This window comes from Sinohyriopsis cumingii, chromosome 2 (genome assembly GCF_028554795.1).
Source record: "Sinohyriopsis cumingii isolate HCF-2022 chromosome 2, ASM2855479v2, whole genome shotgun sequence".
Lineage (NCBI taxonomy): Eukaryota > Metazoa > Mollusca > Bivalvia > Unionida > Unionidae > Sinohyriopsis > Sinohyriopsis cumingii.
The window spans coordinates 58,554,285-58,568,416 of NC_142962.1; the positions used below are offsets into that span (position 1 = coordinate 58,554,285).

The following is a 14,132-nucleotide window of genomic DNA, read 5'->3' on the forward strand; positions in this document are numbered from 1 at the left end:
TGTATAGAAGTACTACATTGTTTCACGAATATTTTGTGTCATACATCATGAATCATTCCTATGTAATTTTTGTTATAATATCATATACATCTTTTAGTAATATGAGCAAGACATTGTATGCATCTTTCTTATTTATGAAGGGAGTTGTCATATATATTTGACTTGCACTGTGTGCTTGACCTTCTCCATGATTGAGGATAGACGTTTGGTGTGTACCTGTTTTGTCATTTTGGTAATTTTATGTGATTTACTGGTATATCAGCTCAAGGTTTAGTGGTGTTCTTTCATAAATAGAAACTCAGGATCTTCTGGAAGCAAACTTCGAACCAACACACATCCTGGTAATTTTATTGTCTTAGGTTTTTTATATAAGTGTGTTGTAAAGAAAGTTATTTATTCCTATTTTAATCTCAGTCTAGTGGAATCACGTTTAGTTGTTTTCAGATATAATTTGAGATAAATATTTTATTTAAATTATTCATTGGAATTACACAGTGCTCATTGCCTTGATTAACACTTTTTTGGGACTGTTATGAATTCATTCGAAGACATTCTAAATAATATCAATGTGATACATGAAGACTATTTGCACATCAGCAGATTCAGGATTCTTAGAATTTATTCGGAACTCCCTATATTATTGGACTCGTGATCGAACGTTTGGGATTATTTGGGATTTAATTCATAATACTATAAGCTCCTCTTAAAGTTTCAATTTTTAATTCAGAGAATTAGAATTTTTTTTTGATTTTACAAAACTTGTTGGTTTTGCTTTTTCTGCTACTTAGTTTAAGGACATACATACATATATACACACACACACATACATACAAGCATACATACATGCATACGCTATCGTTTTATTCTCAACGAATATAACGGAACGGTTGCTTTATCTAAGCTAGCAATCTCCTGTTATCCTAATCTACATTACTATTCACAAAATGCAGCAAACAACGAAACATTGAACACTTGTGTGTATTATTTAAGTGTAATTAATTCTTTTACTTTCTGGAAATAGAAATAAATATTGCAAAATGAGATTTGTAGATGGTGCATTACACAAAAATAGAATGTGATTCTATTACAAAATCTTCTGCTAACTTTAAGGGTTCATGGAAGAAAAAACATGCACTCACGCATAAAGTATGTGTGTATACCTGGATGTATATCAAAATTAGAAGGTATGTCAAACTAATAGAAGATGCCCAAAAGAAAAAAAAATGGTGTATTTGTTACTTCACGAACCTTATAGTCATTGAGCATCCTTTGACGTTCCTTTTCTGCTCTTCTCTTTTCACGGACTTGTCTCCATTTACAGAAGGCCATTCCCGCCACTAGAAGAATACCAATAACAATGAACACGGATACTGGCGCTGTTGCGGAAATAACGAGAGTTTTTGAGCCATGGCCGGCCTTTCCTGTCTGCGTTATGCCATTCGTTTCTAGAAAAATATTCGTAATGATTCAAAAGTAAGAATTCTGCATTTACAAAGTCATTCATTATAAAATGTATTTCTACAATGCTGGTCAAAGCCTCTTTTTGGTAAGTAGACATCGAGAATTCTACAACACATGTAAATTGAAAATAAGTTACACCTGTCCTGCTTGGTCAAATAAAAAAGAGCATGTTCCACTGATAAATTTTAATATTACATATTGTAATATATATCCACTCATGCACATTTAAAGAACTATTGAATTACTCTATGGTATTATTTTATAGAAACTGAAATACCATTCCGAGTGTCATGTTTACCCCGACCCAGAGTAGCCCAGTTTGAAACATGTATAATCAAGGTAATTCTGACGGGTCATTGTTTGATGTCGAACATTGCCGAAGGCTAGCACTAATCCGTTACGTAAGATTGTTGTGGCTAGAATCGAAGGACCGGACATCGGAGTTGCAAAGTCACAGACAGCCAATTATCACCTAAGTGTCGAAATGTTTCCAAGATCAAAAGAAATTGCCTGAAGAAGTGGGAGTGTCCTAACTTCTTTCCCCTGCAAACAGACAGACAGGTTGAACTGGCCGCTAAGACGATTGGACAGGGGCACAGCGCCACCCAATCAGAATCGAGATAGGGGGGAGACCTTGATTTGGGTAGAATGATATCCCTGCGTTTTCCGGCAAAAGTTAGTTCGCTGAGAGAAATTACCCAGAGAAGAGGTTAGCGTAACTCCGAATAGCCATTCGTTATTGGCGGGAAAATCTTAGAGCAGGAAGGTCTAAGTACAGAAAGCTTCAAAAGGTCAGTAGATATTTGTTCGGTCTTTGTGGAACGCGACTGCATTTTAATTGTAGGTCGTATGTATACTTTATTATTACTAGAATCGTAGTACGAAGAATTACTTTGTTTTGTTAATATGTTTGCATATTTTGAAGAAATGAGTTGATATTTGTAAAGGTACCTGGACGTTTCGCCCCATGGATGTTTCGGCCCAAGACATTTCGCCCCACTTCAATGGACATTTCGCCCCATTTCAATGGACATTTCGCCCCACATGGTACAAGGACGTTTCGCCCCATGGACGTTTCGGCCCAGGACATTTCGCCCCACATTGATGGAAATATCGGACATTTATAGAAATTCATCAGCATTACACTACGTTCTTCATTTTACTTTAAAATGATCAAAAATATAATTAAGTGTCCCTTGTGATCTGAATCGTTTGGCATTAATCTAAATAGTTAAAGAGACGGCCTGCTCCAGTCGGGAGAAGTACAATTAAATAAAGTATGCACCCTCACTCGAGTACAGCCTGTCTCAGTATAATGGTAATGCGAGAAACGAAACACATCATGAATCATACAAAACAATATGATTTATTTGTCGTTTAAATACAATCCACCCTTTATTTGCCCAAATTCCAAATTAAATTTAAAATAAAAATCCCAATTTAAATTTAAAATAATAAAACAATGACAAATTATCATTGGATAGATTGTATCCAATCAGAAAATATAATAATAAAACTTGGATAATTTGATTTAGTGGCTGTCCCTTCCTCTAGCCATGGTCAACTTGAAATTATGGGGAGGGATTTCGAGTAAAGTGACAAAAACCGGACATAGATGAACATGCCTATAGATTACACTAGGGAAATACATAAATACCCCGACAAAATTTTGGAAAATATACACATATAAAACAACTTTATTTTTTTTATAAGTAGGGGTGCATCTGTCTGGTGCCATAAAGAAAAAAAATGTTCTGGCGTTCACTATTGCTCCCAGCAAGTGTTAATAGGACTTAATTACAGCCGGGTAACTTCTTTGATCTTCATATTTAAATAATCTACTAATGTGGTATCAAGGTAATTAAGCTGCAACCAGGGTGAGTAAGTCGTGTAAGCTTTTATGACAAGGAAATTACAATTTAGCACATATGTTATGGCGTTCACTAATAACAAAAACAATGGCATATAAATAAACAACGTTTGATCTTAGTATATCAAAATCTGAGTTTTAGGATAAAAATTACGATTCTTCAAGTGCATTGTCCGACAGATCGTTTGGTATAGAAGCTCGTGCACGTGTTTGCATGGAAATCTATCAGTGGCTCCATGACTTGCAGTCTTTCCTTTTCTTGGTACTAGTTGTTTTAATATCACGTAAATCAATAGATCGAACAATGTCCAGGAATCAAATGGCAGAGAATAGAAGAGGGTAAAGATTTTAAAGGGAGACTACTACATGTAAAAATTGGGAAAATACATTGTATTGAAATAGATGAGAGTGATGGGATTATGGGGCATGAAATTAAATCTTAACGGTAGGCCCCTAAAGTAAAATGAAGACAATGGTGTAATGCTTGTGAATTTCTAGAAATGTCCGATATTTCCATTGATGTGGGGCGAAATGTCCTGGGCCGAAACGTCCATGGGGCGAAACGTCCATATACCATGTGGGGCGAAATGTCCATTGAAATGGGGCGAAATGTCCATTGAAGTGAGGCGAAATGTCCTGGGGCGAAACGTCCATAATCCTTTGTAATGAATTATATAGCTTGCCAGCCGTCGTAAGAGTTAATATTGTAATTTACTATGTGGGTATTTTATAGTAGACTAACACATATGTTCATATGATCATAGATTTTGCCATTGTTGAATATTTGTAATGCACAGACATGCGTCTGATTTTGTCAGATTGTAGTACGATGAGATTAAATATATATGTGTATATACTGACGTGACGCAATGTATTGATGTCTGTATAACAATTCGCTGATACTGTGTTATTACGCCATTGTTTACCCTGCAAGAAGTGTGTGGGAATTTCGATGTGTATGCATGCGTGGCCGAAACAGTGACAGCTATCTGATGGTTAATTGTCGTTATAGTGTGAGGTGAGGTTCGATAAAACATTTGTTAACGCCTTGTGGTTTTTCACAGGAAGCTTTGAGGGACAGACCAGTTAAAGTTTGGTCCCGTAGTCTCGGATAGAGAGACGGAGGAAAGGAGAAGAAAGGAGAGAAGAAAGGTGAAGTGAAGTCTGAAGCGAAGTTGGAGGAGGAGATAGTAGAGAGGGAAACAGACAAAGGAGGAGTTAGAGGAACGGAAAGAAGGAAGGAATCAGCGGGAAGAAATAGATGAGTAGATGCAAGGACAGGGGGAAAATCGAACTCACACTGTAAATCACGGGATGAATTAGGCTGTCACTTGGTCGAGGGAAAGACGAGTGATTGGAAGTTATCGTTTTAAATTATCACATTTATTAAATTGTTATTGATTGAATTTCATCTTCGTGTTCTCTATAATTTAACCGTCGGCATTGCTGACTGGGGGCTCAGAGCTGTAAATCTACATCATCACTAATTTAACTTTCTAACCAAACGAGCCAGGGTGGAACTTTCAATTTAATTTAATTAAATTATATTGGGAGAACCCCACCCCAATACGACAGAACGTCACACCGAGTACAATTAAGAAATTATTGTAAGACCAGAGGGTATCTATTCATAATAATAGAAATAACAGCTAACACAGTTGTATAGAAAATATATAATAACACTAAGTTAGATTGCAATAAAGGTGACATAAATAGTTCATGTTTTCAACACACAAACAGCAATCTTGATATCAGCTTTAATAGAATTTCAAGTGGTGTCAGTGAACAGCATGCACGAGAACAAAAATGTTTTAATTGTCGATTTTAAACCTAAAAAAGTATTCTTTAATATTTCAGAAGAGATGCACGGTTACTGCTTAAATTCAGTTCTGACTTTAGCGCAGTAAGAACCAGCATCTTTGACAGATAATAAAAGCAACGCAATCTATAAAAGGAATAAATTATGCATGTTATGTGGAGACGGGTACAGGTGAATATACAGGCACATTTATTGTACAATTTGCAAATCTTTTAAATTGCATAAGGTCAGTCTACAACGATTCGAGGAAAAAAGAGATAGAATATATAAGTAAAACAAAGTTCATTTTAAAGCAAAACATGAAGACTCATTATATGATGTTCTTTTATATTTAACCATGGCAAAAATTAACACACATACGAAATTACTGATATCTAGAAAGGACTGACGAACGTCAAAAATTGCTAAAAATAACAGTTCTTATTGTGGTTGTCTGTTCTGTCGTTTTGTTGATATAACCAAATGACAATTTATCAAGCAAAGGATATTGTTTGATGTTTTGTGCGGTTTTATATGGCTGCCAAATAGTATTTGAAACATATTTAACAAGAACTTGAAGGGTCAGCTGCTTTCGCATATCAATCGTGAGAACAAAATAAGTTGAACACGATAATTAAATACGCTGAATCGAAACGCAAACGGTTAACTGGACAATCTATTTACACAATACGCTTGTAAGCACGAAAAAGATTTCTCTAAAAATGCATGTAATTACGCGGGTGGTATGCGGCTGGCAGTAATTTGGTAACATGCAAGCGTACAAAAATACAACCATGGTTACGAATACACTTTGACAGTGACAATGTCTTCACCAAATACTCAAGGGTTGAGAGCACTACAACGATGACATACACGATGATTTCAGAGAAACCTTGAATGAACGAGAAAAGACATTTTAATGCAAAATATTAATGAGTTTAGATAAAGGCAAACATCAAAAGTTTTCAGCTTACTCAGGTTTAAAAAGTATTTGTACTGAAAGACTTAACATAAATCTTAATACCCCCCGTCAGAGTATTTCAATTTTTAAAAGAAAAATGCTCAGTTGATATAGGAATAAATCTTGCACCATATTTATGATCGTGCACCTTTCACAGGATGTAGATCAACGGGTTTTGAATATTCCATTTGTAAAAAAACTTTATATTGATATATAGTAGTTATTTAGATTAAATTGCTGAAATAAAATTATACAATCATAATTGTTCAATAACAAATTTAAAAACGTGTCTAATGCATGGTCCCCCTATTAGACAGAATACATTTGTGGATTTCTTATTAAACAGATGTAAAATGTTATAAACGCAACGGAGAAAAGCGAAGATACGGAAAAACGAAATGCAAAAAGTGTTTCAGTGGTTTCTTACAAGGTTTCTAAATGTCTAGACTGACTCTAGCACTTTAAAGATTAAACGTTATAGTATCGAGTACATAAAGTCAGATCATCGAAACCTTCTTTATTTTCCAAAAAGATATCGTGCGAGAATAATAACCCCGCTCTGTCTGTATATTTTCCATAACCACTCAAAAACCAAAAGCGTGGATCTCAGAGGAGGGAGTCCACGAACGATAATAACACTCGTTTGTATTTATTTCAAAATGACTACACTTAAAGTGCTTTCCTATACATATCAGTGTTACATTGGACTCAATACAACAGTATCAACAAGATCAATAAAATCAGCATGACTAGATTGCTAGAATGAATATATATATATATATATATATATATATATATATATATATATATATATGCAGTGCGTTGATAGATTTTCTTACTGAGTTCCTTCTTTGACCTCACTGTGTCATGTGACTGGGCATGTCATCAATGTTCGGCTAGTCGAATGATCGCGCTACTTAAAGCCGCTACTTTTCACATTTACAGCAAATCTTGGTCCAATTTGTCCAGTACTGATAGGCAATCATCACCCCACGATCATTCCAGGCAATCGTGAAATTTCTTTTATTTACTAAACAAGACAAGCACATATCAATATTAATCAAACCCTTCTCACTTTTGTCTCTTGACGGAGGAGCTCCTTCTTCTCCACCAGCTACAGAGTTAGGGCTTGCTCCCATAATGCTACAGTTGTATAACAGTACTGCAAAAATGTATGTCTAGGTCCATAATACTACAGTTGCATAACAGTACTGCAAAAATGTAAGGCAAGACCCATAATGCTACAGTTGCATAACAATATTGTAAAAATGTAGGGCTAGGTCCATGATGCTACAGTTGCATAACAGTATTGCTAAAATGTAGGGCTAGGTCCATAATGCTACAGTTGCATAACACTATTGTTAAAATGTAGGGCTATTCCCATAATGCTACAGTTGCATAACAATATTGCTAAAATGTAGGGCTAGTCCCATATTGCTACATTTGCATAACAGTACTGCAAAAATGTAGGGCTAGTCCCATAATGCTACAGCTGCATAACAGTACTGCAAAAATGTAAGGCTAGGTCCATAATGCTACAGTTGCATAACAATACTGCTAAAATGTAGGGCTAGGTAGATTATGCTACAGTTGCATAACAATATTGCAAAAATGTAGGGCTAGTCCCATAATGCTACAGTTGCATAACAGTACTGCAAAAATGTAGGGCTAGGGCCATAATACTACAGTTGCATAACAGAACTGCAAACATGTAGGGCTAGTCCCATAATGCTACAGTTGCATAACAGTACTGCACAAATGTAGGGCTAGTCCCATAATGCTACAGTTGCATAACAGAACTGCAAACATGTATTGCTAGATTCATAATGTACAGTTGCATAGCAGTATTGCAGAATTGTAGAGCACCCTATTTCAATAAAATTAACCAGCATAATGAAAATGGAAAGAATGTAGCATTGAACAAATACAACAGAGATATGTAGTTAAGGTAAAATGGGAATAACAGAAAATAGCTGTGATATTGCATATGGGTGGAAGAAACATGGGGTAAAAATATTACTTATTAATGTATGTTAATCATGTAGTTAACTATCCACGTGCATTCAGGTAAGGAGTTATGAATACACATATTTGACAAAATAAGCAATTATGAATGGGTTGTTATACTTAATTAATAAATACAAGATTTCCTCACATGGCTGCTTTACTTTTTCCTTATGTAAAACTGGAAAAACTTAGTTACAGCAGTATTGCATTGAACCCTCGATGTCTAGTTACGTTTGTACCAGAACACGCCTGATGGTTCTAGCTCGTGTGTTGCATAATTCAGCTGTGTATATTTCCAGCTGATTTCCGGTGATTTTAATTGCAGCCAGTGGTGTAAGATGTAGGAAGCCATGCAAGACCAAGCTGATCATATGAGGTGTCAATTTATGATATTCCGAACTTAGCTCGAACCTTATGTCAATGACGTGGTATCATATCCGCACAGTTGTTGTTGAACGGTGTTTTCCTTTCTTATTATTCGTTTCCATGTTGGAAATAGCACAGTTCTATAAATTCATATCTCGTATGTAAATATTAAAGCGATAAAAGTTCATGTCGTCAGCATAGTCTCACGCTATCATTTTCATTAGTGAATTGACGAGTTTTCTATCTGTCAAAATGAATGGAAAAGTTTCATATTTGTTTTGTCAACAGTATTTTATTATCGTTCATACTTATTATATGCACAGTATAATGTGTATATTTGAGTTAAAAACGTTTTGAAAACGTTTTAAAATTTCTTAATACCTAAGTTTGAATTATACGTATCATTCGAGCAGCAAGTTGTATTTAGTGCATATGTACAGCATTTTTAGAAAATATTTGTTTAATCTAAATTGTATACCAGATCAAAAGTAATGTATCGCTTGTAAGTGTAGCTAAATGGTGTCTGAAGTGAACATGTCAGAGTAGTTCCGTATTCGTATACTTAAGAAACATGTGGGCAGTATTAGTTTTCACACTGGTCGTTTGTTACTTTTGTAAACATCGAATTCAAAGTATGATAATGCACAATTTGTCAGAGTGAGATACATAAAAGCCTAATTTATATTTTTATTAAAAACGCTACCGGCGCATATCCCGACGTTTCCAAATTACGCCACGAGCGGCCTGGCCTGACTCAGAAGACAATGTTTCATCACTGCAAATAAATATTTATCTTTTCATATTCAGTTGAAATATTAACGGCTATAAGGTGGGAATCTTCACAGTTTCAAAGTTATGAGCTAATGACAAGTCTCATACAACAGCAGCGCGACCCAATGCGTGTGATGAATGCACAGAGGCATTTAGCTCATGCCCATTTACTGTATACATGTTTGTAGGGTGTGGATATTACTAGTTTCCAAATTACTAGCCACGACCACGTTATCAGCTCCAGAGGAACATATCGGTGACTATATTGGATATGTCTAGTTTAGCCCCCTTACGCATTTCAAACCTATATGCTGCGACAGGAAACAGCTGAAATTGGCCATGCAATGGTTAACGGGGGAAAGTTTGTACGTGATAGCACCACCCGAGGATGACCAGTCGTATTATGATATACTCAACGATTTCACGGAAGAGCTTCGTCGTCCACCATTCAGTTCATTTCCACGATCGATGAATCACCATGATTGACGACCTTGACCGTGAGAGTAATAAACTTGCCGTATACGGCGATGTGATGCCTGACTGACAAGACAACCCACCGGGAACATTTTTCAGTGGCCGGTATAAAACGCAGATATGATCTATGTTGCAAAACGATACGCACACGTGCATAAATTGATCCGGGACAACTGTAAAATGTTGATGATATTTCCTGGGGTTGACGCGTTCAGACTTGTAATCATTTACTGGACCTGGCATGCCGCCGACCACATGTGGGATCAGTTTCGGAATATTTGTGCAGAGGTCATCAAGGGCTCGTATGATTCTCTCACAATCGGCTTGAACGGGAGAAAACAATATCTGGAGGGATTGTACTTTGAGCTGGAGCTAAAGTAGCGCTTCTTAGAGTGATGATTTTGCGAGCTAGATAGATCTTAAGGTCAACTGGAGAACAAATGATGGAGAGATCGCAGGGTATGCTAGAGAGGTCTAGGGTGAGATTAAAAAGGCATCCTAGAGAGATCATTTGGTTAGCTAGAGTGATTGTTGGTTAAGCTGGAGAGAAGATTAAGAGATTGAGCAATATGGGGTGAGCTGGAGAGGACGAGCCGCATTAATCGAAAATCAGTTGTGTAGGGGTAAGGGAATGGCTGATAATTCTATCAGGAAACTGTAAGTTAAAATCTTCACAGAACCATAGTGAAATTTACTAACTGTATCACTTCATATATGGGAGTCAAGAAATCATACATGAACTTTGATTTCATGCATCTGTTCATCAGTATATCAAAAATCCAAATAAAATAAAATGAAATTAAAAAAAAATATTTATAAAAAAGATAAGATAAGAAAAGATACAATAAGCTACTTTAATGGCTCTTTATCACAAATGCCCACGCTTTTCACACGATGACTTTTTGTTTCCCATGTTTTGTATAAGAACAGAGGGTATAAAATTGAGCCTAATAGTTGTGCTTCCATAGAAAGGCATTGTGGGGACGTTAATTGCGCATATTCAGAAAGTCTGGCTTACATGATCTACGTACCGATTGCTAGAATTTGCATAATTAGATTCAACCCGGAAAATGGATTTTCTATTTATGTATGCTTTGTTTTTTAAAGGGTGGATTTAATTAGGGGATCTGATATTGATCATAATGTGAGTTTCCGTGGTTGTTTTTGTTGTTGTTTTTTTTAGAGGGCATGGGGGGGGGGGCGTGAGGTCGAATTTTCTGTGGGTCATAGAATTTAACATTACAAAGATTTCAATCAGGATCTAAGGAATTTTAACATTATGCTTGGGTCACTAAATACTCTACTAATACAGAGATGGCGAGTTCTATCGTACCCCTTTGTATTTTGATAAATTTATTAAAGTTACAAAAGTGACCTGGCAAGAACGGAGTGGGGTTAACAAACTGAAATATATTGAAATGGACGAACGCTCTTAACGATTATGAGATAAAAAAAATATTCAAGATAGATCAAGGTAATCTATAACCTGCCGTCACTATAGTTTAAGCAGTCTTGTTCCAAATATTATGTGAGGCTTAATAAAGTTGCTATACAATTACATGAGTTATTAACATTCCAAATACAAGGTATTTATCAATGACTCCCTCAGTTGCTATTCATATTCCAAAGTGTGTCCTAGTGACTTTCAAGTACTTATAAATGTGTCATTTTATTACTTACAGATTCTTACGTAGTCATTAAAGTCTCAATAACCTTTAACTAGACTATTTGAAATAGGTTTATACTTTCAAGCTGTCTTTGTTGATTAGAATATGAATTCGAATATGCGAAGAAATATTTATTTGACGAATCTCTAGCATAACAAATACATTATTCTGGATGAAAGAAAACGTACGGAAGAATCATTTCTTGGTTCAAGGAAACAATGACACTCTCTCTCTCTATCCAATATTTTCAGGAAAGTTAAAGTGTGGAACAAGACAACCCTCAACAGACCTATGCTGATACACATGAAGAAACATCCTTAAAAAATAATACAATTCACTGTAAGAAATGCTATCAGTTAAAATAGGCTGATGAATTCAAGAAAGGATTGATGCTTGGATGAAATGTAAAATGTGCCTTAAATGGGCTAAGAAGTTTGCAAGAGCGAAAAATAGAAAATCGACAATATGGGAATCTGGAATAACTATTGAAATACATTGCATGATTCGGCGTATAATGTCGAAAATTCTCAAAAGAATAAATTCACAAAAATTATTGACATTCTTCAGAGTTGAAAAATAAAATATACGAGGAGAAAAGAAAGACTCAGCAAACGTAAACCAAACAAATGTAAAGTTGTTTTCTATCTAAACACCAAGATTTTTCCAAACTGTAATGAGGAAAAAAAGACGAATTAAAACGTTTCAGCTAGCAAATATTTAACTGTCAAAAATCAAATTTGCGGGGAAAATAAGAACAAATCAGAACAAGGACTGAAAATATTTTAGGAAACAAAACTAAAATTCTGGCAAACACGCAAATAAAGTGTTACTATCAAGATATGAAAGACCTCCCAGAATGTTAAAATATCAAATATGCGAGAAAACAAGAACAAAGAACTATGAAATTATAATGGACGGAAATAATGTTTTCATTTGCTAAATATCAACGTTATTTTTCTAAAATGGAAGAAGCGAAGGAACAAATTTTGAATTTTTTCCCTAGAAATAATGACATTTGTCAGTATTAGAAATCAAATGTGCGAAACAACGAGAAAAAAGGGTCAACAAATTCTAGAGCTAGAAATGTCAAATTCAAACAAGAAAACATCCAAATGTATGCCCTCTAAATATCAAAGTTTTCCCAAAATGTTCCAAGACACGAAACGATATTAAACTAATTTTCATGAACAGGATTCCTCAAATTATGGAAATGTAGCAGAAAGCAAAAGTACAACTCTACGATTACATCTGTTCAAGGCATGGTGTTATGAGTAACATCTTTGGGAATCCGTGTATTATAAAGAACGTTTCAACTCACAATAAGAACGATTTATAAAGATACATGTTTTCTCTTGTTGTTTAGAGGAAAATAATAAAAGAAGAAAGAAAAGGACAATGGGGAATAAATCGAAGACAAAATAGAATGCGATTAAGAAATTAAATTCGTTACAATTACATCTTATGCTGAAAATTAGTGTATTATCAAGCGGAAAAGTGGACTAACGACTATTAATAGACGAAATGTACCCAGATCTTTCTCAGTTTAGCAATTTCAATTTCGCAATACAAACGCCCATTTTCGTCAAAAGCCTTCGATGAATTTGACAAAATAGGTTACTCCAGCTCAAACTACACAAATTCCAGTTTACCTTACTTCATCTCCAGCTTACCTTCTTCAGATTACCTTCCGATTTCTTTCTACAATCTCTCTCCAGTTTTTTATTCGATCTCTCTAGCTCACCTGTTTTTAACAATTTGACGTTCAATATTTTTCATAGGTTGGAAGCGACTAGCTCCGTTTTATTTGTTGTAATGTCTGCTATTTCATCTTTCTCTATGTTCCACATGAAGCATTTCTTCCTCTTGCATGTAGGTCTTCCTCACAGTCATGTTTATGTTGGGTCACCAGGTTCTATGGTAGCAGCCGTAGTATCTCGAATATGTATACAGATTCACCTATTTTATACCATCGTACCTAAATAAGTTTGAAAACCGCCATAACTTATTAGATTTGCGGATTTGCTGTTCACTATTGATGGAACTCAAAAGCGAAGTCGTCACTTTGTCAAATCTTAAACTATGACTTTAATTACCTATATAAACGCGAATATTTGACATGTATTATATCGGTCAGAAAGTTGTGTTTTAACGAGGAAGTCACTTTCATAGAGATTGAATTTTATTGGTAAATTCAGGGGAAAATGTGCTTATGACAATACAAAAAAGAACTGCAAGCATATTAATTATGTCGAATTACTTTGCTTCATTCGAGATGAAGGCGCGAGGTGATTCTAGAAGTGCAGCAATAAATAAACGGAGCAGAAGGCTTGTGAACTCCATCATCATATCATACGTCAGTAGTAATCTGCTGAATGATTACTGCATTGTCAAATGCATGTAAAGATACATTGCTATCTAGTTCGTTCAGGACATTAAATTACTTTTCAATATCACCTGACTTTCAGATACACTGTATAATTGTTCTACTGACTCACTTGCAAAAATACCTGAAATTATACATGGCGGAAACCATGACTACGAACTGCAAATTCGTTTGTATATAGTAGGATACGATATGTCAAAATTAATTGCCTAATCGGTTTCCGATAAGTACAGAAATGGAATTGTTCTAAAACAATTACGTCACTATGGAGAAAATCAGTAATATATTACAGAATACAACTCCTGCGAACTTTACACGTCATTCTATTACCATGAGTTTAAAGGGTGTTGAATAATGCAGTACAGAAGGACGGA

The 14,132-nt window shown here is 35.3% G+C and overlaps 1 protein-coding gene across 2 annotated transcripts in view; it reads right to left on the reverse strand.

The window, feature by feature from the left end:
• Window positions 1-14,132, reverse strand: part of LOC149804950 (activin receptor type-1-like) — a 47,629-nt gene that overhangs the window by 17,740 nt on the left and 15,757 nt on the right. For both annotated transcript variants that reach the window (XM_089946181.1, XM_089946173.1), the window contains exon 4: window positions 1,249-1,445. In XM_089946181.1, the coding sequence (XP_089802307.1) occupies window positions 1,249-1,445 (197 nt within the window). The remainder of the gene's footprint in view (window positions 1-1,248; window positions 1,446-14,132) is intronic.